Raw genomic sequence first — 25229 nt, forward strand, 5'->3', positions numbered from 1 at the left:
CGCTAACGCTAGGCCGTGTGCCTGCCAGGTAGTAAAAACATTGTAATGAAACTGGCATATCCAGGATTATGTAATTGTGTTATGTCATTTTTCCGGTTTGTTATTGTTCCCCTAAAAATCAACGTCTAGTTTTTTTTGTTGTACCTTCCAAATAAAACAAAAAGGCAAAATTAAAGGAGTCTTGGTCGCAGGGATATTGCGCCGTGCATTTCCAAAGTTGACTTCTTTAAAGGAAACTCGCCCGCCTCCCACGCGAACGAAACGTCTCCGTGGAGTTTAACTCCGCCGTGCCGCGGCCGACAATGTGCTCGAAGGCCTGCGAATAATTAAAGAGCCGTTAGCCGCCTGATAGATTAGATCGAGTTCCTGTGCGAATGGACTTTTGAGTGCATTTTTCCCAGGAAAGGTACAAGCACTTTGTGACTTGAAAGGTACAATCTGTTCCTCATACAACTGCCACACATGGCTACTATCACGTGGACCAAGCGTAGGGATTTTTTTGTTGTTGTGGGGCCGCGTTTTTTCATTTTTCATTTCTCGACGATCTTTGCCGTTATCCTCAGCTGCGCTCCGGCGTTAACGGCAAACACGCACTCCTGGCTGTCGTTCAACTAATTAGAACGTCCCCTTGGGGAAATCACAGTCCGTCCGCGTAGCACATTCAAGTTATCTACTAAAAGACTGACCTAGACATCCCCGCAGAGTTCTGAAAGAAGGGAAACCCAATCCCCGAGTCGCCATTAACAATGCATTATTATTTAAATATAGCAACGTTCATTCCATTTGTCAAATGTCGCCTCTGCAAGGTTATATACTCCGCGTCGGCAGTGAGTTGTTTCTCAGCGTGCGTGTTGCGTACTGCTGCTCTTACTCCACACAACGAGCGCAGCGTGTGTATGCAAGTGCACATCGTGTGTGTGTGTGCAACGGTGGCTTAGCGAGTGGTCCGTGCACATTTCAGCAATTCCAGCAGCGCAAGTTAAGATTCCTTCCTGGCCAAGCACACCCTTGTCCGTCACTATTATCATTATTAAAATCTGGACATTACACCGCTCTTAGGTTGACTCGGCCCAAACATGATCAACTGGTAAGGTTTTCGACCACCAGCACTGAGGATTTACACAAAGGCAGCCTGGCCTGAATGGACCTCCGTGTGCAGCTGTGACCTGAAATTGGCGGCAGGGCGTTGCAGCCGTAACACCCATGACTCACAGCAAGAAGGGCCTGGGTTCGACTCCTGACTCAGGCCCCTTTCTGCGTGTGCAGTTTGTATTCTCTCCCCCATGTTGTGCATGGGTATCCTCCGGGTTCTCTGCTTTCATCCCATAGGTAAAACATAATACTCGTGCAATGTTACTGGCATTGGCCAAGACATCCCAATTTATGAAAAATTACCCACAAATTACTCTCCAGTAATTGGTATCACAAGGAGCAACCATAGCCCCGCAAATGCAAATGCTTGGCAGGACCCTCCTGAAAAAGACAGTCCTGAGACTCGATGAGGCTTCCTTGGGTAAACAAGAGAAATGATAAATAGTCATGAAACGCTGCTCACTAAAAACGTCTGTGATGAAAAAAGAGCTCCATAGCTTATCGGATTTCTCCACAGACAAATACAGATTCTGATCAAGATTCCGAACGACACTTGCCACAGGCAGCCCCCCGTATGGAAGGGCTACACAGAGGATCTTTGTCTTCGCAGCGCGTGGATTTGTCGAGCAGTGTCACGGATACCTCGCTCTTTTTTCTCGCTCATGCATGATTAATTCTCTTCACAGAGATTTGAGCAACAATCAACTGGAGGACATTGATGCCAGCGCTATGATGAGCCGCCTGCTAAACCTGAAGGAAGTGTAAGTATTTGCTCCGTGTCCGCCGACAACTCGGCCATCGTGTGCGGTTCGCACGCACGTACAGCGTGGGGGGAAACGTTACAACGCGTGGCGCTTTCTCCCTGCGCGCACACGCCCTCGCGCATTGGCCTTCTCGCGAATGGTTGCTGTAGGAAAACGGCACGGAGAGCAATCGTGAATGTGAAATATTGTTAACGTAACAAAAAAAAGTCAAAATTCTGTTACCTTATTTTGCATTCATGCATCCGTACAATGCGTGGCTTTATTTTAAGTTACATAATTGTTAGCGCTTTAATTATGATTAATTTTGCGGTTTTTTTTTTCAGAATACATTGGAAAATCTTTACATTCGGACATTATGCTCAAGTGTTGGAACCATCGTCAATACTGATGTTTTCCCCACGTTAATTAAACACGAAGCTAGTGCCAAATAACGTCATACGGCCCGTGATGAATGTTGATTGCCCCAAACACACCCAAAATTAACGACACCTTTGTGAGTAGGTTCAACGTTGCTGTAGGAACAGCCGATTATTTTTTTTTTCTTCTTCTTTTTAAATCAAGGCGTGCAACATTTCAACGCAAATATGTATTTGGTAACCGAGGACTGTAAATCAGTGTTTGGTTGCAGGAATGTTGCATCTGTATGGCCTTATATATTGGCACGAATGTGCGCTATTTTATTTTTTAAATATTTTTTTTCATAAAAAAATATCAAAACAAATGTCACAAGTCTAAAATAATATCAATGCACCATTGCCTCCCACGCCTGCATGAAGGTTTTTCTTTTCTCTACACGGCTCTGAAATTCTGAAATCAATGTGCCAGCCGCCGGCCGGCCGGCGGGGCGAGTGTTATATTGACCAGTTGTTTGAAAAGAAGTTCGCAGGCTGCCCCGTAGCTGTAAAGCGTCGTTGGAGACCTGCCTGCCAACAACGAGCAAAACAATGGTGGGGTTTTTACCTTCGAAACGGTGGGAGGGGGGGGGGAGAAACAACGGAGGCTCTGTGTCACTGCCAGTGCCGATGTTTACCTCCGGTGGTGAATGCATTTTCGTATTGTGTACCTAATGGGGCATATTAATTATTGGTTGTCTGCCTAGTCTGCTTGAAAATGCCGTGCGAGCAGCTGAATGGGTTTAATGAATTGATCTTCTTAGGTTTTTTCGGTAAAGTCACGTAGAAAGTAAAATAAAATAAAAACAAAAATCACGACGTTTTGTTTTTATTTTATTTTACTTTCTACGTGACTTTACCGAAAAAACCTAAGAAGATGATTCCTTGCAGTCACGAAAGCTTCAAATCTAGAATTAATGAATTGACTTTTCAGCCTATGGTTATAGTAGTGTAGCGATGTGTTTATTCACGCTGCTTCTAACTCCCGCCTTTGTATTGCTTTTTTTCTTCTTTCTTAAATTCACTCGAGTATATTTCGCTTGTGCGGGTCAGAGTTGTGACAGGAGATTAATACATTTCCAAGTCGGGGCTCTTGCTGTGCCAGAAAGCAGCCTCCCCAAAAGATGGCTTAGGAAGTCATTTCAGTCGGCCTCTTTATCCACTCTCTATGTGCCTACGTTGAACTTCTTTTGCACCGTAAGTAGCCAACCGCGCTAATCGGAGGTGCGGGGGAAGGACAACAAACTAAACACAAACAGCTAGTTCCAAATAAATGAGTTTTCAATATCGATGATTTAAAAGTGCACAGCTCCAGTGGCTTCCTAATATCGGAAGGAGGAGCGTTCCAGACGGCCGCAGAAGCGCATCTGAAAGCGAGCGATTGCGTTGACCGTCTTTGTCCAGTGGCTAGCCAATAGCCGCTCCAAAGATGGCCGGAGTTTGCGTGCTGGTTTACGGAAAAATGTTCATCGCATGTAATTAAAACCAAACGTATACATTTTCAGAGCTAACATAAGCTGCGTTAAGTGAAAAAAAAAAAATCACATTTAATATAATGAGTTTTTTTTTTTGTCCAGTGATGGATCGACTTGGCCGAGACCTTAAATTCTCTACACTTGACAACTTGGTTTAATCTTCTTGGTTCTTTCGGTAAAGTCACATAGAAGGGAAGTAATAAAATAATAAAAATAAAACATAATAAAATAATTCTCACGACGTTTCGGCCACAACGAAAGCAGCCGTCCTCAGGTGAAAACCAGGTCTGTCGGGGCGACAGCGTCTTTACCGAAAGAACCAAGAAGATGAATCCCTGCAGTCACGAAAGCTTTAAATCGAAATTTAACTTGGTTTAATCACCGGGTGGCTGAATCCCAGATTCCGTCCCAGGATTTTGTGAGCGCTGGCTCAGTGCAACGGTCTAACCCTCTGAGCCGCCTTGTCCTTCCCACTGATTTTACACAAATCTATTCAGGGTTAAATCTCGGGATAGATTCGCAAAGCTTGACATCCACTTCAATCGTCAAGGCTTAATTGCAGCCTTCACCAGTCAAGTGTCCAATGCCATTGACCTGAGGCATTGCCTGTTGTCCCGGTCGAAGGATGAGGTTTTCATTACGGGTTCTTTTTTTTCCACATCGAGTAACTTGTCCGCCTCGAGTTAACTTGTGCTGCTCACGCACCACCCTTGCAGGAGGAACGAGAGGGAGAGAGAGTGAAGAAAAGAACACTCCACAAGCTACGCTTTTGTGCTGGCCACCAACCCAGACATGCCCTTGTCCCTGTTTGTCACGTGATACAATAATACGACCCTCATCTATATTGCATTCCTGCCATGTTACAACCCAAGCCACATTACAGCCTTGCTCGTGTGGGAGGCTGCGCACAGACTCGCGTCTTGATTCAATAAACCCGAACTCCTACTGCCGATGAATAGGATCACTGTGAATAGCCGCAGTAATGCACGCGACTGACTGCGTGTCCCGGATATCGATATAAGCACTGCATGTACGCACACCGGCGCTACCTCCAGGAACTGATACTATTTTTGTTGGAGAAGGTCAGAGGGCAGAGACCTTGAAGCTATTCGAGGCTTTCCCATATCGCAGGCACGCCACCTTGCCAAGCCATGCATGAGATTTTACTTTTTAGCGTTCAAAATTGAATAAGCTCTTATACATTTGACTTCGTCATCAAAAGGGAGTAGCCTCAAGCTCTGTTTAGGGTTTGAAATTAGTTGATTAATTCTCATTCGTGGTATATATTATCTGTGTTGTTTAACTTTTGACCACCGTATTTGTCATGATTGGACTTTACCTTTACCGTAATGATGATTGCTATTGGCTTTTATCATGGCTTGTCGGAATTCTTTCTATATTGTGAGCATAGACGTCTTTACTGCTACTATTATTCTTGTTTTTGACTGCATTTCTCTCAGATTTTATCTGTACTAGTGAGTCTAGTTTTTTTCTTTTCTTTTTAACATACAGCACTTGGATATATTTTGATATGAGAGGCGCTTTTTAAAATAAAGGTAATTGCTATTATTACACCATCACTTACCGAATAATTATCTCAAACACCGGGTGCTTTGGTGCCTCCATATATACTGTGTGGGAGGCACATGGTGCAATAAACGATGATCGCCATTGTCAGCGATCATCTGCCCATGGCGTTGCCATCCCTCAAGGCTTTACGATCCCACAATCCATATTGTACATCCTGCTCAAGCACGATGCCGGTCTCCTCGCTCCATCTCCACGCTGGACGTCAATCTTGGGTGCGTTGGTTTCTCCGTCAGTTTTGCATTCCTGCGCAATTACTCGGCCCGAATTCGAGTTTCAAGTAAAACATTTTATTTTGCTCGACCCCCAGGTGAGAAGTCGAGCAACCAAGGACAGCAGAGATTTCATACGCGGTCACAAAAATGGCAAAAAAAAAACAAAAAATCTAATAAAATTACAAACAGTGAAGTGAATCGGAACGAAAATTAAATATAAAAAATAACAATAGGTTGTCTATCCTTTCTTAACACCTGATGTATTGCCAGAAAGGGTAAAACCTATTCTTATTTTTCATACTTTGACGCTGTAAAAAATGCCAGCATCAAGGAAAAATAATTGGCACCGACCCTGTCCAGAGATGTGTCCTGCCCAAGTCAACATTATTATTTTTTATTATTATTTTTATTATTATATTTTAAACTTGTCAACATGGGTGTCTCTAATTGTGGCTTTGGTCCCTGACCTACAAGTGCCTCTGCTGAGTTATCAAAGCAGCTGCCACCAACGTTACCGTGGTGACGTTGCTCTGCCCGCGACGACTGAGGAAAAAGTTTTCTACTTTTGTAAAAACAAAACAAACAAATAAACATCCCCCCCCCCCAGAATGCGACTGTTATTGACCAAATACCTGGACATTACTCAATTGGGATTGCGCGCAGCAGCAGCAGCAGCAGCATCCGCCCCCTTACCACGAAAACTTGGCAGGACCCTCCTGAACAAAGAGGCTTGAGACTCGGTGAGCCTTTCCAGGGTTAACAAAGAAACGTAAAACAAAAGCGATGGTCATAGGCGGAGTTTGGGGGGTGGGGTCGGGGGGGGCAGAGGGGGTTCACTTTGTCCCTCACATTAGGAATCGTGGGTACATATAATACATTGATTTCTAATCTTCATTGTAAACTACTAAAACAAAAATAATAAATGTGTCCAGTTTGGGGGGGAGGGGGTGGCATTGCCCCCCGTGCCCCCCCCCCACTCCAAACTCCGCCAATGAAAACGGCCCTTTATTTTCTATCTCTCTATAAAACCTGCGGTGTGATGTCTAACGACGGAGCCTCTCCATCTTCCTCGATCTTCAGCTTCTCTCAAACGGGAACTCCGGTGCGACCGCTCGCCTCGTCCCTCCGCCTGATCCCTTTCCTTCCTCATCCATCTCTCCGTGCAATTCTCATTTCTTCAGAAATCAGTTTCGACTTCTCTCCAGCTTGTGACCCTCTTAGATATGTCCCACATACACCTCCTGCCTTCACACCTCGAATTCTTATGGATTCTTTGCTTCCCTATCGGCACATTTTTCAGCTCTAGACGTATCGCACCAGCGTTGTCTTTCCGTTCTTCCGTAACACCCACGTGTCAAACACATCTAGTTTTTGTTGCGGGCAAGCGAATTTAATTCAACCGCATCATGAGTCAACTCTATTCCACTCCGTGTCTGCCATGTGCATGCTGTACGTAATTAACCATTTCCATTTGTCATAGATTACAATATTATTCGTCGGTTAACATACAAACTTCAAACAAACAACTTGCACAGGTCTGGCTGGTTTGCACTGAGGCATACCACTTGACTGGCAGGTGACTGACAAATTGCAAACGTCACAACTTCAAGTGGCCCGTCAGTGGCCTACTCGTGACAATTATTCCTGCACGGATCACAAAGCGAAGGCCACTGTATGGGATATCAACATCTGTATGCAGCAACTGGTCCCTGTCATGGGAACGTGGAGTTTCCACTGCTAGCTCGTTGCCGCTGACGGTGACACTTTGACTTTAATAACTGCGCGAAGGATTCGTATCGTGAAACTATTTTTTAAAAAATGCACGTTTATACGCTTAAATCTTCGCACTTCACGGCGAGACTGCGTGATTTGAGTCCGTTTTGTTGGGTGATGCCGATGCTGATGCCGCCGCTGCTGCGTTGGCAATGGGTGCACAAGCACACGTAACAAAAAAACACACAAATATACACAATAGGCAACGTTTCAGGTAATGGCCCTTCTTCAGGTAATGGATTTATTTGCTTTGAAGAACGGTCATTGCCCCGAAACGTTGCCTGTCATACATATATATCTTTTTTTCCTTTTAAGGAAATGTTATTGATGAATGTGTTGAGTTTTATAATCCTCATCCATCCCCCTTTATTGTTATGTTCTCTGCGGTGATGTAGAGGCTCACGTGGTTGGTGCCCGTGACCCGGGAGGTACCAAATTCAATTCCCAGCCAAAGTGGGAATCCCATCTATTTAATAAGTGGGGGAGCGGTGGCATACTGATTCACAACGCTAAAACTAAAAAACTAAACTTTTTATTTTACCAGGTAAGGCCCACTGAGCTATATAGCTATTTTTTTCAGAAGCAACCTGGCTATCGCAAATGATAGCCAAACGAAGTGCCTTACCACATGGAAATTTATAGCAGCCAAATACTCTGAACGCATGTTGATTCTAAACCGGGGTACCCGGGACGAAAATCCACGCGACCACGGGGAGAACATGCAAACTCAAAATATTCAGGCGTCAGGGTCGGGATCGAACCCACGACCTCCTGTATACCAAGCGAGGTAGTTAACATTTCGCCACCGCAACGCCCCTAACATCACTGGCAACTGACCTCTGCTCCGGCCCTGCTCCTAACCCTATTTACCAACCTGTACTGACCAGCATGGTGAAGTATGGTCAAACAACCCCAATGGCTGACCCGACATTGATCCAGAAGTGCGTTGACCCAACCGAAGAGCTGTAACTAAAATAAATAAATGTGCTCCCAGTAAAAATGGGAATGTCCTTAAACCGGCTGGCTGACAGTTTGCTTGTGGTGGGGTGATGTGTGGGTTTCCACACCTATTCCAGTCTGTTTGGACAGTGGTAATATAGGCTAAGGGTCCCTTGAAAGGTAAAGGCCCCTTGACTGCGGGAGCCTCAAGTGCTGTTTGCAGGTCATACCTCTGCCTTTCACTTGTTTTACCTCAGTAAACGAGCAGCGTCTTTGTAGATAAGGGTTCGATTGCTTTATTGTGGCAATAGATCGACAGCAGTAGAACACTGTTTCCTAATTTTAGCCGGGGAGGCCGTGTCTAGTAATACTAATAATAATCTCAACGTGTAACACAGCACAGCGTTCGTTCATTCTCAAGGCGAGAGAATGATTCGGTGGTGTGAGGAGGAACCACTGCCAAAGGGTGGAAAGGCAGCAGCTGGGCAGTCAGCCGACGCCTCCGTTTAGCACGGTTGGCTACGTACGGTGCGAAAGAAGTTCAACATACATGCATACACACACTGCAATACATCCTCGCTGCCCCACCCTCAAGCTCTGTTGTCCTTTATACATTAAGGTGTTTCGGCCAATTTATGAGTGTTTGCCACCGATCAGCACGGTTGGCTACGTACGGTGCGAAAGAAGTTCCACATACACGCGTACATGTGGGAAGAAACTGGAGCAACGGGGGGGGGGGGATGGGAAACACCTATCTGTACTGTTGGTGGGTTTTTTAAATTGAACTTTGTGTGATGTCATTCTTTGCAATGCAATATTTGAACGTGTTTTTGTCCTGCTGTATGATGCGCGTTAATGTATCTCTCTCTTCTCCCGTGTCGTCTTTAGGAAAGTGGCTCACAATGAACTCACAGAAATAGCAAGCTTTGGAAAATCATCTGAAAACATCACCGTCTTATCCTTGTAAGTAAAGATAAGGTTTCGGAATGTAATTAAACAGTACAAACTTGCAGAATGGAATTTAATGCAGTAACAGCATTTGCAACTGTATCCCATTTTTAAGCCATGGATGCTACCCGTATGCTGTCAGATTTATCCATCTTCGAGACACATTCAACAAAAAATAAGCACGGATTTCTTTTGGGGGGTGATGGATTGCATTTTTTTCGCTGGCATATGTTAACTACCTCGCCTGGTGTGCAGAAAGTATTGAGTTCGATCCCGACCCTGACACCTGCTGCTGTATATTTGGAGTTTGGATGTTCTCCCCGTGGTCACGTGGATTTTTCTCCGGGTGCTCCTGTTATTTCCTTCCACATTTAGCTACACCGCGCGTTAAGAATATTTGCCCACTGTGCAATATCTCACAGTGGGCTTTACCTGGTGAAATACAAAATATTTAATAGTTTTTTGTAGGTACTTTAAATATTGTGATGTTTACTCGTGTGTGTGTTTACTTGTTGTCAATGGGAGTAAAAAATCTTTCCTATCGTTTATCTTGACGTGCCATTTTTGCGAGTTCCATGTTCATGGTATAATTACAAACAAAATTTTTGTGCAATGAAATTCGCGTTGTGCGCAATGTATGTGCGTTACACACACGCGCAGCTGCGTCACATCAATTGCAATTACTGTGTTGGTACCAACAGATCTCCCCTAGGTCAACTCAGGCAAAAGGGAATAATGAACTTTGTGTATTAATGCCGCCATTTAAAGAACGCAAAGGCAATGGACTATTTCCCCTTTCATGAGGCGTTAAGGATATAATCGGCCGCTCGCTAATAATCCTGGCCTCGCAGAAAAAAAGCTCACCACGTCAAACAAAGTGGACCTTTGTCTTTGCGTCTGAGCACGCGTGTTCCTGGGCCGCCTTTGCATGTGTGTGGTTTCCACATGGTTACACATGTCCGTGCGTGTATCAGCTGTGCATGCTTTCACATGTCTGTCAGTGTATGCATTGGCATGCGCAAGTGTCTACACACGAATGCGTGCGCGTGCGTTAAGGGGAGCGGTGGTGTAGCAGTTAGCGCGCTGCGCTATGAACCTGGCGACCCGGGTTCGATTCCCGCTCACGGCCAACACCGGTGACGATTATTTGAACCGGTCCTGGGCCTCCCCTAGGTCGACTCAGCCTCAATGAGTACCTGGTGCGGTGCGTAAACATCACCACTGGGGAGACAAAGGCGGTCGGGCGTGGTGCTGGCCACCCATCCCCCCGTGCCGGCCTTCATCGGTGCTCGCTAACAGCACTTGCCCCAACAGTCTGTTAAGGCTATATGGGGGATCTTTGTCTTTGTGTTCCGTGCTTGAGTACCCTTATGTGTATAAGTAAGTGCCTGCCAGATTGTAGCACTTAATCCACCAGCTTCACAAACATTCCCTACCTTTTTGTTGCTCCATCTCAGCTAATCTGCAACCTACATAGCTTAAGCAGCCCTGCTGTTTAACCGTGAATACCTCGTCGCAATCATCAGCACTCCTCTCTTCCTTTTATAGTAATTTCTTCTGAATACATCTTAGAATAGCATTCATGAGAATTCGTGATATCGGACGATTTTTTGCTGTTTTAAATATATATTGTGATTTGTTCCTATATAAATCCGTTGCCAAATAGATGTTTTCTTGCATGCACCGGCTAAATTGACCTTCGATGTCACTGTAACTCGCAGCTTCCACACGTGAAATCGCCATGCATGTGCAATAAGTAAAAATCCACTACAGCTTATTCCTTTGTGCCAGGCTTACCAGTGGAAAGCACGGACAACGATGGCATGCGATAGCCGTAGGCCACGTGATGAGATCCTAATCTTACGCCGTCACTATGACCACTGTGTAAGCAAATCGGAGGTGTTGTAACCTAGCTGTGCACTTGAGCGTGGTCGTTCTTAAGTCGTGAAGCAAACATGGCATTGTAAATAAATAATCACGTTTCTCCTTTAAAGAAACTCTGCCCGCCATGCCGAGCTTGTCATCTACCCGGCGGTTTGGACCTCGACATGGCGCGTGAGATCGGGTTAAAAAAAAAATTGACGTGCAAATCCTTTGGGTTGAATTCAGGGCCTTTTTTTTTCCTGTCAAGATATAAGCACGGACCCGCAAGATCTGTTTGGAACCTCTGCCGCATCGATCGGGTCAAAGAAACGTCTCGCGAGATAAGGGATGTACAGTATGATCACGTTGCAAACTTGACACTGTGAACATCTGTTCACCCATTGACCAAGAGTCTTGACTCTTTTAAGCTTTAACCGAAACGTCACTGCAACTGCTCCCTCACGCCACCGCAGGCAGAAGGGCCTCCACTCGAGGGAGCTCCACAGAATCTCTCTCTCGACGATAAGTCATTTTGGCCTACTCTTCCACTGTGGCCAGACATTTCGATAAAAAAAGGATCAATAGTGCCCACACTTTACCCTGCCACTTGCGACCGGCCAATCACCTTTAACTGTGGGGCGTTCCCATGAACACTGCTGGGTTAGACGTAGTCGGGCCAATTTGAAAAACCGTAGCTTATTGTTTTAAAACTGCCGACGCAGCGAGCCCATGTGTTACACCACGACGGGATCCCTTGAACTGTAACGATGAAGACAGAGTGAACATTGTTTAACCCCTCTTTGTTAATCGCAGTCCACATTTTCACAGGGGGTGGGCAGATATCAGAGAGTGGGCACTAACTTTGATGGGTAGCGAAAGAAAATGCGACAAATTCCGTTTGTTGTATTGCACTTCTGCGCTCCCACTTATATTCTACCCACCTCCAAGCTACACTGACCGGCATGCTGAAGTACGGTCATATCACCCGGGGGGGGGGGGGGTGGTGGTGGGCAGAGGCCCTCAATTTGCAGTGGACTGACAAAGGGCTGTACATGTGCACATTGATGTGACGGCGTGCATTTGGCAACTTGCGTGGTTTAAAATGCGTACCCTTATTGGTTTCAACGGAGTCCCCGGGGCGTCGTGTTGACTTTACGTTGAGCGTAGTTTGGGTTCATCGCCTCGTTTCACGAACTGTGGGAGAGGAAAAGTTTACAACCCTAATGGGTGGTGGGAATCCAACTTTCTCTTTGAATTGCGACGTGTGCTGGTGAATTCATTGTAATCTCTGTACACTGCTTAACAACATTTTATACGTAAAACCCCACCAGCCGTTTTCTGTACACGGCTGGATGAAAGTGCCTCCCATTCTTGAAGGCCAACAATGTCCTCTCGCCTCTTTTAACAACTGCAGTCATATTTGGCGGTCCGTGCGCTCCAATTTCATCACTCCCATGGCGCGCGAGCTGGCAGCCCTTCCAGAACTGCTGTAAAAGCTCATCGGCATAAAAGTTTCGGGTTTTGGATATGGATTCAAGGATTCTTTTGTGGGTTATTGTTGTCGTTTGCCAGTCCTGTGTTGTGGGATTGTGGCTTTTAAAAATCCCCTTTTGTTATGTCCACACAGCAGCCATTCACGTGCCAGGGACCACAGGCTGCCGTTTTCTGAACCGCCCGGGACGAAGCTATTTTTAATATTCTAAGTGGTGATGTTTATGAAAACAAACTTTGACAAAAAAACACACACACGCACAGCAATAAAAGCGAGGCTATCGGCTTCGTGCATTTGTTTAAAGTGGCCTCTTCATCGAACGTGCCATCATGTGTCTTTTCTCTCTCTCTCTCTCTGGGATCTATACGGGATAGCCAGCTTAGAAAACATAAAAAAAAGAATTAACTCCAAACTTGTTCTAAGTACTCGCAAGTATTTACCTTGCAGTGCATTATTTGTTCCGTCACTATGAGTGTTTGACCTTAAACACTGGCAGTGAGCAAATAAAGTTTAAATAATTACGGTGGCCTTAGTCATCATGGTGTGTGCCCAGTTTGGCCTCGGGCTCAAGGTAAGCCGAATATTCAGTACAAAGACATCTGATAATACATTTAGCTTTGGGTCACTTTGCAAAATCGGAAAGATAAACTCTTGTGCCCACAATGATCTTTCCCTAAAACCTGTCAAAAAACGAGTTAATTCCCGTCTAAAAAAGGATTTACAGGAACTGCTTTCATCTCTGTTTGTGGCTTTACAAACTAACAAAAAAGTAAAAAAAAAATTGTACATTTGTTTTGCCGATAACTCCAGCATCCTTTTTTGGTGTATTGCATTTTAGCACGTGGGCTTTCGCGACCAATAGTTTTTTTTGTTAGATCCTGTAGATATTTAAACCCACCACCACCCCACACAGCCAATTCGCAATGTTTTGCTTACGTGACAACCCTCACAATTGGCTGTGTCGGGTGGTGGCGGGTTTAACAAAACATTGATATTTATGCGATCTAACCCGACAAAAACCTCATGGATTGCATAGCATTGTCAAACACTGTAGAAATGACATCGACAATAGCTTTATTCATTCATAAGGTGTCTGGAAAGATTTAAATAAGTACATAATGTGCGTGCATATATGCTTTTGAACTTGATAGCATGTGCTGTTCTCTCGCTGGACATTGAAATCCACGCTGCAACACACTGCTTTAATTTTACTGATTCCAGCAAAGGCTTTGGGTGATTGAAATTGTATGCAGTGTAGTTGTCAGTAATAACATACACGTGCTTGTGTTTTTTCCTGATAAATCTGCTGTGCACGGTGGATATTTTAACTTGTGATTGTTTTTGTTTGCGTTTTTTGGGTGACGGCTTAATTACCATTCGGAACGTTCCAAATACAAACTTTGTGAAAACGTCTCCGGGGATCCGAAGCAGATGTGAAGAAATGTTAAATCATCTTCGCATGAATCTGTTCACATAAGAATGCACGAAAAAAAAAACTACCTTAGAGCTAATTGTTTGATTACACTGCTGGATGAAGGCTTACTCAGGCCCTGTCAGCCAATGTTCGTGCATACTTCACTTTGCCGGACAGTGCCGCTTTGTAACGAGATGGGAGGTCCAAGAACAGCTCCGATATTTGCTCGCCACTAATGCTACCCATTGTCGGAAATCGAACTCGGGTCGCCAGGTTTGTAGTGCAGAGCACGAACTACTGCGGCACCGCTCCACCCAAAGGCCAAACTTTTTACACACTCTTTGTTTTTTTTCGGTAAAATGACGTAGGTTCCTGAAGAAGGACGCTTGTGTTGCGCCCAAAACGTCGTGATTTAATTTGTTTTAATTTTTTACCTACGTGACTTTACCGAAAAAGCCACGAAAACTTCAAATCTAGGGCCAAACTTTTAATAACAACAATTAAATCCGAAAAGCGTGCGGGGTGCTGAGTACAATCCGGACTTCACGCTAAACGCCAATTACATTCGGCCAAAGTCACCGACTTAGCCGGTCGTATTTGTCGCACGACTGTCCTTACGTTATTCTGTTCTTACGCTATTCTCATGCATGCTCCTCTTGCGCATTGCATTACGGTCAGGAGCTGAAAGCCAACGACGCGATATGTAACGATAGCGTCAGCGTCTCAAACTGGCGCCTGGGACGGTGCAAAGGACATGCGGCCTTGTTCTTGTTTCTGGTGCTCTCAGATACAACTATTAACTATGAAATAAAAATAAAATATTTTACCAGTTACGTAGCTCTTTTTCAGAAGCGACCTGGCCACAAATGATAACGTAACGAAGCCTTGGCTTGTCGCGTGGAAATTTAGACCACTCGGAACTCTAAACGCACGTTGATTCTAATTGTGGAGGGATAAACCGGAGGACGCGTATAAAAATCCACACAACCCACTGGGGGGGGCGGGGGAGACACGCAAACCCCAAATCTACAGGCGTCAGAGTCGGGATTGAACCCACTACCTCCTTCATACATCTCCTAGCGGCCGTGGCGCCCGCGCTCACAACGTGCTCCGTACTCCCCAGCGTAGCCCACTCTGTTTGCACCACAGACAAACGATTGTTTTTTCAGCCGAAATCCACCCCCCCCCCCGTCCGTTTGATTTTTCGCCTTAAATAAATCTGTGCCAAGAGACCTCGCTTTGAAGGCGCTTCCCTAATCAGCACTAATTCCTCGCACGCAGTCCGATTTCCATTTCAGTTTGCGCCCTACATGTGTAAGCCACATGAGCTGCTTATAGCTATAAACACCATCAAAGTTGACTCCACGTGTGTGACATTTTTTATTTTTACGACTGATGTATGGTGCCAAGGGCTCAGCACCTCGCTCGTGGTTTATGCTCAAGGCTGCAGCAGCTACGCAAACTCAGGGGCAACCCTTTAAGAAAATTGGTAGCATTGACCGAGTAATAACGCTAATTGCTCCACTGGGAGAATTAGAAGTGGGGTACTTTACGATGCCTTGCCTGAATTGCTTCCTGTGTTTGTTCCATTCACTGTTCAGACTTCAGATCGCTTTACACTGTGCAGTTTGCACACTTTTACGCATGGTCTCCCAGTGTGGCGACGAGGTTCTTGCGTATCTGCGCTGTTCTTACGTATTCGCACGTCAAGGTATATTTCTGTAGAACGATCTGTTTTTTTTTATTGAGCTCTTGGCTCATAAAATTCAAACGATGCGTTTGTGAGGTGTGGATTTCAGGCAGTGATGGAAAGGGGCCAAGGTATTAAAAATAAGATGTGCTTCTTCTTCAGGAATGTAACAATGTGTCGGATGATCGATTACAATTGCCAATTTTTAACTATTAAACTTTTTTTTATTTTACTAGGTAAGGACCACTGAGCTAAAGAACAATTTTTCATAAGCGACCAGGCCACAAATGATAGCTCTGCGAAGTGGCTTATCACGTGGAAATGTATAGTAGCCAATAACTCTAAAAGCATGTTTCGCATTGGTGGAGGGAAATACCCGAGGACCTATAGAAACATCTACGTGTCCACGGGGAGAACATGCAAACTCCAAATATATAGCGGGCATCGCAAGTGTCGGGATCGAACCCAGGACATCCTATAGACCAGGCGAGGTAGTTAACATCTTGCCACCAACGGTGCCCTGCACGGATGCTCGCCACATCTGCATCAAATAGTGCGTGTTAGAAACGATTTTTTTAAACAGTTATTCAAATTGACAATGAACGAACGGTTACAAAAATAGACGACAGAACTGGAAATGATACAATTGGAGATGGTTAAAAACGACGCAAGAAAGAAAGGATCTGGAATTAAAATCGCGTCTGAGAGCATGATCTGTTGCTTGCTTTATGCTTTCGCGGACTTGATACCGAGTGTGGGAATTCGATGCAGCGGTAGTGTTAGTGGTTAGCGTGCTGCGCTACGAACCTGGCGACTTGGGTTTGATTCCCGCTCACGACCAACACCAGTGACGATTATCTGAACCGGTCCTGGGCCTCCCCTAGGTCGACTCAGCCTCAAATGAGTACCTGGTGCGGTGTGTAAACATCGCCACTAGGGAGACAAAGGCGGCCGGGCGTGGTGTTAGCCACCCACCCCCTCGTGTTTTGTGCTGGCCATCATAGGTGCTCGGTAACAGCACTTGCCCCTACAGTCTGTTTTGGCTATATGGGGGATCTTTGCAGCATATGTTGAACCTTTTTCGCGCCGTACATAGCCAACCGTATTAATTGGAGGTGTAATGTGCGTTTGTTTGCGTATATGATAGGCATTTTGATTGTAATTCGAAAGCATATATTCATTTAGAGATATGGGGGATTACTTTTTGAATTGCCGGTTTTCAAATTCTGCTCTGATTATAGTCATCAGTGATGGGCTCTAACTTCTGTCTCGAGCCGACTTCTTCTCAGCTCGCATCAGTGTCCTCGTCACACGCATGAAGACCAATAATTTGTCATAATAAGTGGCTGCCACCCCGCCATTACATTTCTTGTTAAACGATCATTTTTACCCCAACCAAAAACCATTCTTCTCATTTATTTCTTCCCCTTCTTCTCGAGTGCAGGTGCATACGTAAAAAAAAAACCCAGTCACAAAATAAGACTCAAGTAGAACGCTCTAAACCCACAGGATGTATTCTGCTTGGGGCGGAGCGTAGTGGGGGGGGGGTAAGGGGGGTGAGAGATGGCCTCAACTTGTTCTATTCTATCGTTTAATGTGAGTGAAAAAATTCTGCGAGTGAGATTGCAATATTTACATCGCTGCCTCGTCTTGCCTGCCTGCCGTTGCTTTGCCGAAGCGCAGTTGGCAAGTTTTCCTGAGCTGTGACCGCTTTCTTGGCAAATGGGGGCCTTGAAAGATTATTTGCGCGGGTTTTTTTCCTTCTTTTTCCAAGGGAGAGAGAGGGCTTTTATCGAGGAATAGCATTTTCTCACACTTTATAAGTCCGTGGTAATGCCGGGTGGGTATTCCCAGCTGTTTAGATAGATCGGGAGCATACGGAGCTAATTTGTGAAACGTTTGACATGAATGGACAATAATCCTCAATGGAAAGATGATTCACCTGTTTCATAAAGCGGGCATGTGGCTTCACTTCACGTTTTAAGATCTCGGTTTTAAGTATTTTAAAGCTCTTAATATCATGAATCTACGGTAAAAATAATAATAATCGCGGAGCTTTATGCGTGTGCAGATATATATGTATGGAAACACTGAAAGTTTAAAATCTCACAGCGCAGCTCACTTGCGCTATTGCCGATGTATAGAATCAGGCAAATGAATCAGTGTCATTTTTATAACTTGATAAGAACTCAATGAGATTCGCATCTCTTGCGATTGAGTTTTGGGTGATTATTCATTCGCCATTTCGCAAGCAGCCAAGCTTGTTTGAAAGTTTCAATTTCACTTAATCGTAAAAAAAAAAGGCAGTTTCAGTCGGCCGATTCATTCTTCTTCATTACTGAGCGTTTCACTTTTCCTTGTCAGTTTTTTTTCTTCGCTCCACCGATGGGAAAAGTACCTCCAACAAATGTGCAGATTTCACCCACAGTGAAAGCTTCACGCAAGCATCTTTTTACCGACTTTAATCTCGGGGCCTCTCACTGGATAATGCAAATTGGTGCATGATGAAGACTTAGCAACTATTTGTGATGGTCTACCAGCCTGTCCCTGTGCTCGGGCAATCAGTGAAGCTATTTCAGTGGGGGGGAATTTCAAATACGCAGCAACTTCTGTAAAGTTGAGATTAAAGACCATGTAAAATGATTGACAGTTACGGGCCAATTTGACCATGTTACATTGTCAGAATCACAAAGTAAAAATTTTCACAAATACATTTAAATCAGCAACCCTTTAATGCAAAGCAGAGAATGATAACAAAAAACTAATAAATATGAACTGTAAGTTCATTCTTAAAATGACTTGATCATTAAGCATATTGATCATGTAAACGCATGTTTGGGTAAATCGATATTTGTGCAAATCAATGATTATATTGGGACAAGCTTGACGAAAAGTGGTGGAGTCCGGTACTAAAATTTACGTTTCAATCGCAGCCCACGCGACTATGTTTTAGCATTTCACTGCGGTGGCGAGATGTTAACTCCCTCGCCTGGCATGCAGGAGGTTGTGAGTTCCATCCGAACCACAACACCTGCTGCTGTATATTTGGAGTTTGCGTGTCTCTCTCCTCGTGGTCGCGTGGATTTTACTCCGGGCCTTCCAGTTTTCCCCTCCACGTTTAGAATCAACGCGCATTTAGAGCATTTGGCTGCTGCTATAATTTTTCACGTGAGGAGCCACTTCATTGAGCTGTCACTTGTGGCCAGGTCGCTTCTGAAAAAGAGCTATATTGCTCAGTGGGCCTTACCTGATATGAAAAAATATATTAACCAGTAAATAGTTACGTGGCGTTTCATCCCAACTTTGTTTTTCGTCAACACGGTTCTTCGCTTTTAGCGGCGTATCTATTCATTGGCAAACATTTTTTTGTTATTATAATTAAAAAAATGATCATTATCATTGTGTAAACACATGTCATTGTGCGATCAGTAGTCGATTGTGTATGATGCTTCTCGTATGCTAACCTGCACCGTAGTTTATTGGGATGAGAACTTAAACTTTACGACGAGACATACACACGAGAATGGATTGTTGACTTGGATCGTTATCCCAAATTCTACTATTGTGAAGATTAAGAGGTCTATGATATGCAGTTATACCAGAAGATTATATCTACGTATTTCACACCGCGCATTTAGAGAGCATTTGCAATATTGTTATTGTAAGAGTAATTTTAATACTATATAAACTATGCATATATATTACCTATTGATTCAGCCCATCATTCATTCTGCTACCACTGTGCGGGGAAGTCGTCAATAGTGGTAGTACTATGGATAGACACGTCCCGTCATAGCAACGTGGTATTTACATTGCTGGCTCAGGGTCTCCAGTCAGGAAATGAGCAGAATCAGAATATGTATTTATACTGAAGGAATCCGATGGGCCATGAAGCTATTTATTCACAGATGTACACCCACCTCAATGTTCATTTCAGCATGAAATAACTTTGAGATGATTTTTGAGATACTTGAAACAAACACGAATGGAATTTTCTCGTTTTGTTTGAACCTCCCTTTTCGCACGTTGGGGGTGGTTAGAGTGCTGTGCTTTTGTGCCCAGCAATCTGGGCTCCATTACAGCCACCCCTTAAAAAGCCGACGTTCTCAACAACTTTAATTTGTCCGACGAGCAGCGGGAGAATGTTAAAAGGCCTGCCCAGCTGCGAGGTCCGGAGCTGTGATGCGAGCGCTCATTATTATGAGCGACCGCGTGCTCTCAGTCGCTGGGCAAAAATAAAAAAAATATAACAATTTTTGCCCTCTTTGCAGCGCGAGCCGGAAAATTACGAGGTGCTGAGATGGATAACGGACCACACGGTTTTAGTGAACTGCCTGGCGTACCACTTTGTTACCGTAAGCTCTCCGTTGACGCTTCATCTGTCATCGTAATCTACGGCACAGCGACGCGAGCCCAGCTCCAATGCAGCAAATGAGCAATCCGGAGGAGATCGGCTCGGAAACGGGTTTTCGGTCCACCTATTCGCGACGGACAGAAGTACCGCTTTGCCACTCGTTCTCTGACAGGCGTGAATGCGTGGCTGTGTTGGCAGACACCAGGCGCGTATTCACCTCGCCAGAGGTCCGACGAATGGTCACGATCCGATTAATTGGCGTCTAACTTTTTACCGTCTCGTGTTTTTTCAATTTATTTTCTGCCCGACCTCCCCCCGTTGTGTGTTTACAACATGCGATAGCGTGCCATTTCTGATGTATCAAATTGATGCATCGTTGCATACCTGGCAGGTACTACCTAGAGGTGCTCATGACAGTAGCTTCAAAATACTCTCGAAATTAGGCTCACTTAGGGAAATTGTCATCTGTTAACCCCTCTATAATGTGGGCAAAATTAAACGTACAACGTGGGCTCTGCTTTCAAGTATGCCGCGCCAAATCCGCGTCAGATACTGCTAAGTCAGTGGCCATATTTCACGTAAAGGTGGGGTCTGCCCGTGAATGATTACTTCTAATGCCAACGCAGACTGTCTCTGAGGCTACCATCACTTTGCTCCACCTTGAATGTTCTGGAGTCTGTTGCACCACTGAGAGGACAGACATATTCATCAAATTGTGATTTCAATTGCTCATACGCAATCGCAGTCATTGCATATGGATTAGGAGCCCATGGTATTGTAACCCGTGACTGTGAGGGAGTGGTGGTGGTGTCGTTGTTAGCAGGTGGTGCATCGGCTAGTTGCTGTTGTTAGCACACTTCACCGCTATCACGCCAACCCAGCTCACATCACCCCGGTGGGTTCCATTATGGTTTGGTTCCGGAGACATTGGTATCACATTATCACCGTCATCCATACGAAATTATTGAATCCTCCACACGTGAACTGGGCTCTATATGTGAATGTGCCCTGAACGTCACCGAAGTTCACTCAGCCCCAGTAAGTTTATGTCACGACGGTGGTCATGTACGGTGCCCTCCGCATCACCTCTTTGCGTGCCGTGTCGATCTTAGTCGGTGCTTGCCGAGAGCACGCTCGTGCCCCTTCATGCGACGTTCAGCTCACACACGCATTGCTCCTACGGTGAAATCACACGGAGTGAGCCCGATCCTCTCAGGCCTTAGAAGCTAAGCAGGATTGTTTTTTTGGAGCCTGGATATCGCACGGACGGGCGACCACCGGCCGGGAACAACAAGGTGCTGTTGGCCCCGTTGACGCAGCGAAAAATCCGTTGCCGTTTAGCTCTCCTCACACCTTTCCCCCACCGGCACTGTCCAGCGTGGTGAAGTATGGTCAAATAACCCTGACGGCCGACAGGGGTGTGGGGAGGTGCCCCGTTAGGTGGCGGATTGACAAACGGGTTGTACGACGCACGCACGCACGTGTGTGTATGTACGACGCACGAGTGAGTGAGTATGTTTGTAAATATTAATCCGAGTATATAATTTGTGGATGGCTTTTATAGATATATACAAAATATATATATATATTTCATGTCTGGGCTCTTGATTTACTTAACGATAAACAGTGCGCTCCGGGAGGCTCTCTGGAATGAGCAGCGTCGCTGAATCTCACCTTTTAGAAAAGCACGTGCGCGCATTTGAATTGCGTGGCTTTTATAAGCGGGGCGCCGCATTGTAAATTGTTACCGGCATGCTCGTGCAGCGTGTTTTGTGTGTTTATAAACCGCCTGTTTATTCAGCCTCTTGAGTGTTACGGGTGGCTCACATCTTGCGGGTCGAGCGCCAAAAGTTTATTCTCAAGCCAAACACGCCGGGGCTGTGTTCGGCTTTTGTACAACACTCGGGTAACCCACCTGTGAAGCCTCTTGTTCTATCAAAGTCCTTCTGCAACGACGAAAAAAAAAAGACCCCGGCGCTTTGTACATTCCCAAAAGGTTAAATCGGTCGTCTCCCCCCCCCCTATCCGCCGCGCCGTATTTGTTGTGACATGAGGGTTGTTTGTTTTTCGACTCTCTGTGAGCACGTGCATCAAACGATATTTTGGCCAAACGGAGGTGTTGCCATAGAACCAAAACATGTCAAACTCGGCAACGTGAACGTCCCAACAAAACGGAATCTGCACACAGTCACGAGCAGGGTGAATGAAAATGTGCAAGGCTAAATCTTACCATCTTTTAAATATATATTTCTTTACTTTTCGCTTCGTCCTGACTCCTTGTCCTCGTAGGATATTATGGGCAGAGATGAACAATTCTCTTCACCCTAGGCCAGACACAATTTATCTCTTTATATCAGTGGTTCTTAACCTGGGGTGCGAGATGCCCCTTTCTGCGGTGTGCGAGACACGGCCAGATTTCTTTTAGAAGGCAAATCATCGAAAACACAAATTAGGCACGGGCATGCAAGTGCAACTACTTTGTTTCATCAAACCTATATATTTATTTACATTATACTTTGTTTACGATTGAGAACAAAAGTGGTGCAAGGCTGCAGTCAAGGATAAGAACCTCTGCTTTGGAGCAAACACTATTTCTCCTTTTCCTTGTGTGTAATATACTGCCAGCTCTGCTCGTGTCTGCTGGTCGATTGATATGAAAATGCTGGTTTTATATTCCCCACTAAACATTTTTCAAAGTCTGCGTTGTACGAGTCGGAATCCAGGTTTTCCATTCCGTTGGCGTGATTCCTGTGTCTGTGTGTAGCGGTTTGCGCTACGAACCTAGCGACCCGAGTTAGATTCCCGCTCGCGGCCAACATCAGTGACGATTATCTGAACCGGTCCTGGGCCTCCCCTAGGTCGACTCAGCCTCAAATGAGTACCTGGTGCAATGTGTAAAAACATCGCCACTGGAGAGACAAACGCGGCCGGGCGTGGTGTTGGCCACCCACCCCCTCTTATGCCATGCTCGCTAACAGCACTTGCCCCAACGGTCTGCTAAGGTTATATGGGGATCTTTGTATTTATTTGTCGGTCTGCCTGCCTCTATGTGTCTGTAGACCCCTTCACTCCTTCCTTGGATAACTTCAAAACTCATTGATTGCCGCACAGGGTATCCACATGGGTTGTGTGGTGCAATGGCATATGTACGTATGTTGAACTTCTTTCGCACCGTACGTAGGCAACTGTGCTAATCGGAGGTGCGAGGGAAGGAACAAAGCATGCTACCCTGTGAATCAGGTCACATCAGATCGGGGTGCCTGGCCATGGCGAGTGATATCTGAACCGGTCCTGCACCCCCCCCCCATCCCTTCACGAACCCTGTACTGACCAGCGTGGTGAAGTATGGTCAGATAACCAACATAACCAATGTGGTGTTGGGGAGGCCTTCATCTAGCAGCGGATTGACAAAGAGCTGTAATTTGTTATAACATGTGTCATGTACTCTATTATTAAGTTGCTTAAACTCAATTTACATCGAGGTGCTTTGTTTATTGAAAGTAAATACATTGTTCTGCAACATTTTTACTGCCTTGACTTAACGGTTTTTTTTTACTCATGTCCTGTTAGTGAAATACAATATTTATTCCAGGGGTTTAACGATCTATTCATGAATCTTTTACTTGCAAATCCTAATGCTCGCAAAAATGCATCAAATTTCGCGTATTTCACGCAGATTATTTTCCCGTGTTACTTTTGGGATAATGCGGTAAAAAACTCTGCAAGCGAGAAAGGACAAACGAGATACAATACAAATGAGGCAGTAAAATCAAGACGTGGGAATAATTCATTTTCGACTTGACCCGTTGCCCCGAAAAATGATAATTCATCAAATAGCTTGAAGGGACAAACGGGACAATCTTTACAATCCTGACCTTTTGAAAAAAAAATAGATATTTTTTAAGTTTTATTGGTTTCCAGTGGTACTGCTGATGGGCCTTTGAGAAGTTTGATAGTTGCCTTTGGTATCCTCACCCCCCTTCGAGTTCATCGGTTGATGAACATTTTGTATACGGAGATGTTCGCAAGTACATTCTGAACGTATTGAGTACCTGCTTTAACTACAGCAGTGCATACCGACTGTGGTGATACCTACTATGACTACAGCAGTGGGACCTGCTTTCAGTACAGCAGTGCATAGTGACTTTGGTGGTACCTGGCACTTTTGATGAACGCATGCGGGTTTTGTTTACAGGGCAGTTCAGTACGTCACGCAAAAGTTGGGCGCGAGAGGTGGAAAAAAAAGGTTGCCTTGTATTTTTGGTATGGCCTAATCTGGTATGGCCTAATCTGGCATGGCCTTAAAAGACGATTTAATAATAAACAGATCGTCTGCCAACGAGTGTGCTGTTTTGGTGTGAGTTTCTTAACGCGTTTATACATTACCATCTTGGAAGAGTTGGCATTCCAAATAAAGTCAACTGCAGCACCTTCATATCTTCATGGCTTCTAAGTCTGCCAATGTATGTGTGTCGAACTTCCTTTGAACCGTACGTAGCCAATCGTGCTAATAATCCGAGGTGCAGGGGAAGGACAACAAACTAAACATAAAAGCAGTTCTAAAGAAATGAGTTAAGTGGTTCAATCCTTCTCTCATTCAAATGCACACGTTAGCAGAGATTAATTAATAAATAACAATGTCTTATCGGAGCATCTCCCGAGTTCAGAAACATGACGAATTCAAGATTAGTTTCATCGTGATTTCCATGCCAATTCAAGTGATCTTTTTGGGCTCTTTCGCCCGGTTTATGTAAATACAGAGGAGCTTAACCAAGTAATATTTCTCCTTGATAACATTACATCATTTGGAGGGAGCTGTGGTTCCAGTGATTTTTTTCATCACACTGCTCGATAAACCTGGTGACTTGAGTTTGGCATTCAGGCAAGCTAGAAGAGGAGACCCGTTAGGCTTGGCCAGCTTGGTGAAGATCTAGGTCTGGATTTGGCAACCTCCGGCTCTTTAAGGACTGCTTCGTGACATTATTTATCGAGGACCACCGTCTCTTTTTCACGTGCATTGCGGTGGCTTTTGAAATATTGAGTTTTTTTTACCGGATTCTCCGAAAAATGTGCTCTTGTTATTTTGATTTTCGACCCCTGGCCTAGGCAGTGCACGGAGCAACTGAGTGCTTAGGCCTTCGCATGCACGGGGCAGCCGCTTCTATAGCCAATGCTACGTGGTTGTAACACGGTGTCCTGGATGCACATGGGCGTGGATAAGAGACCCTGCC

The 25229-nt window shown here is 45.0% G+C and overlaps 1 protein-coding gene across 1 annotated transcript in view; it reads left to right on the forward strand.

Annotated features, from left to right (window-relative positions):
- The window catches only part of LOC144732885 (leucine-rich repeats and immunoglobulin-like domains protein 3), a 115919-nt gene that overhangs the window by 26465 nt on the left and 64225 nt on the right, over positions 1 to 25229 (forward strand). Inside the window, exons 2-3 of the mRNA XM_078614547.1 lie at positions 1779 to 1853; positions 9126 to 9200. Of these exons, the coding sequence (XP_078470673.1) occupies positions 1779 to 1853; positions 9126 to 9200 (150 nt within the window). The remainder of the gene's footprint in view (positions 1 to 1778; positions 1854 to 9125; positions 9201 to 25229) is intronic.

Source organism: Lampetra planeri, chromosome 44 (assembly GCF_965212315.1).
Source record: "Lampetra planeri chromosome 44, kcLamPlan1.2.h2, whole genome shotgun sequence".
Taxonomy (NCBI): domain Eukaryota; kingdom Metazoa; phylum Chordata; class Hyperoartia; order Petromyzontiformes; family Petromyzontidae; genus Lampetra; species Lampetra planeri.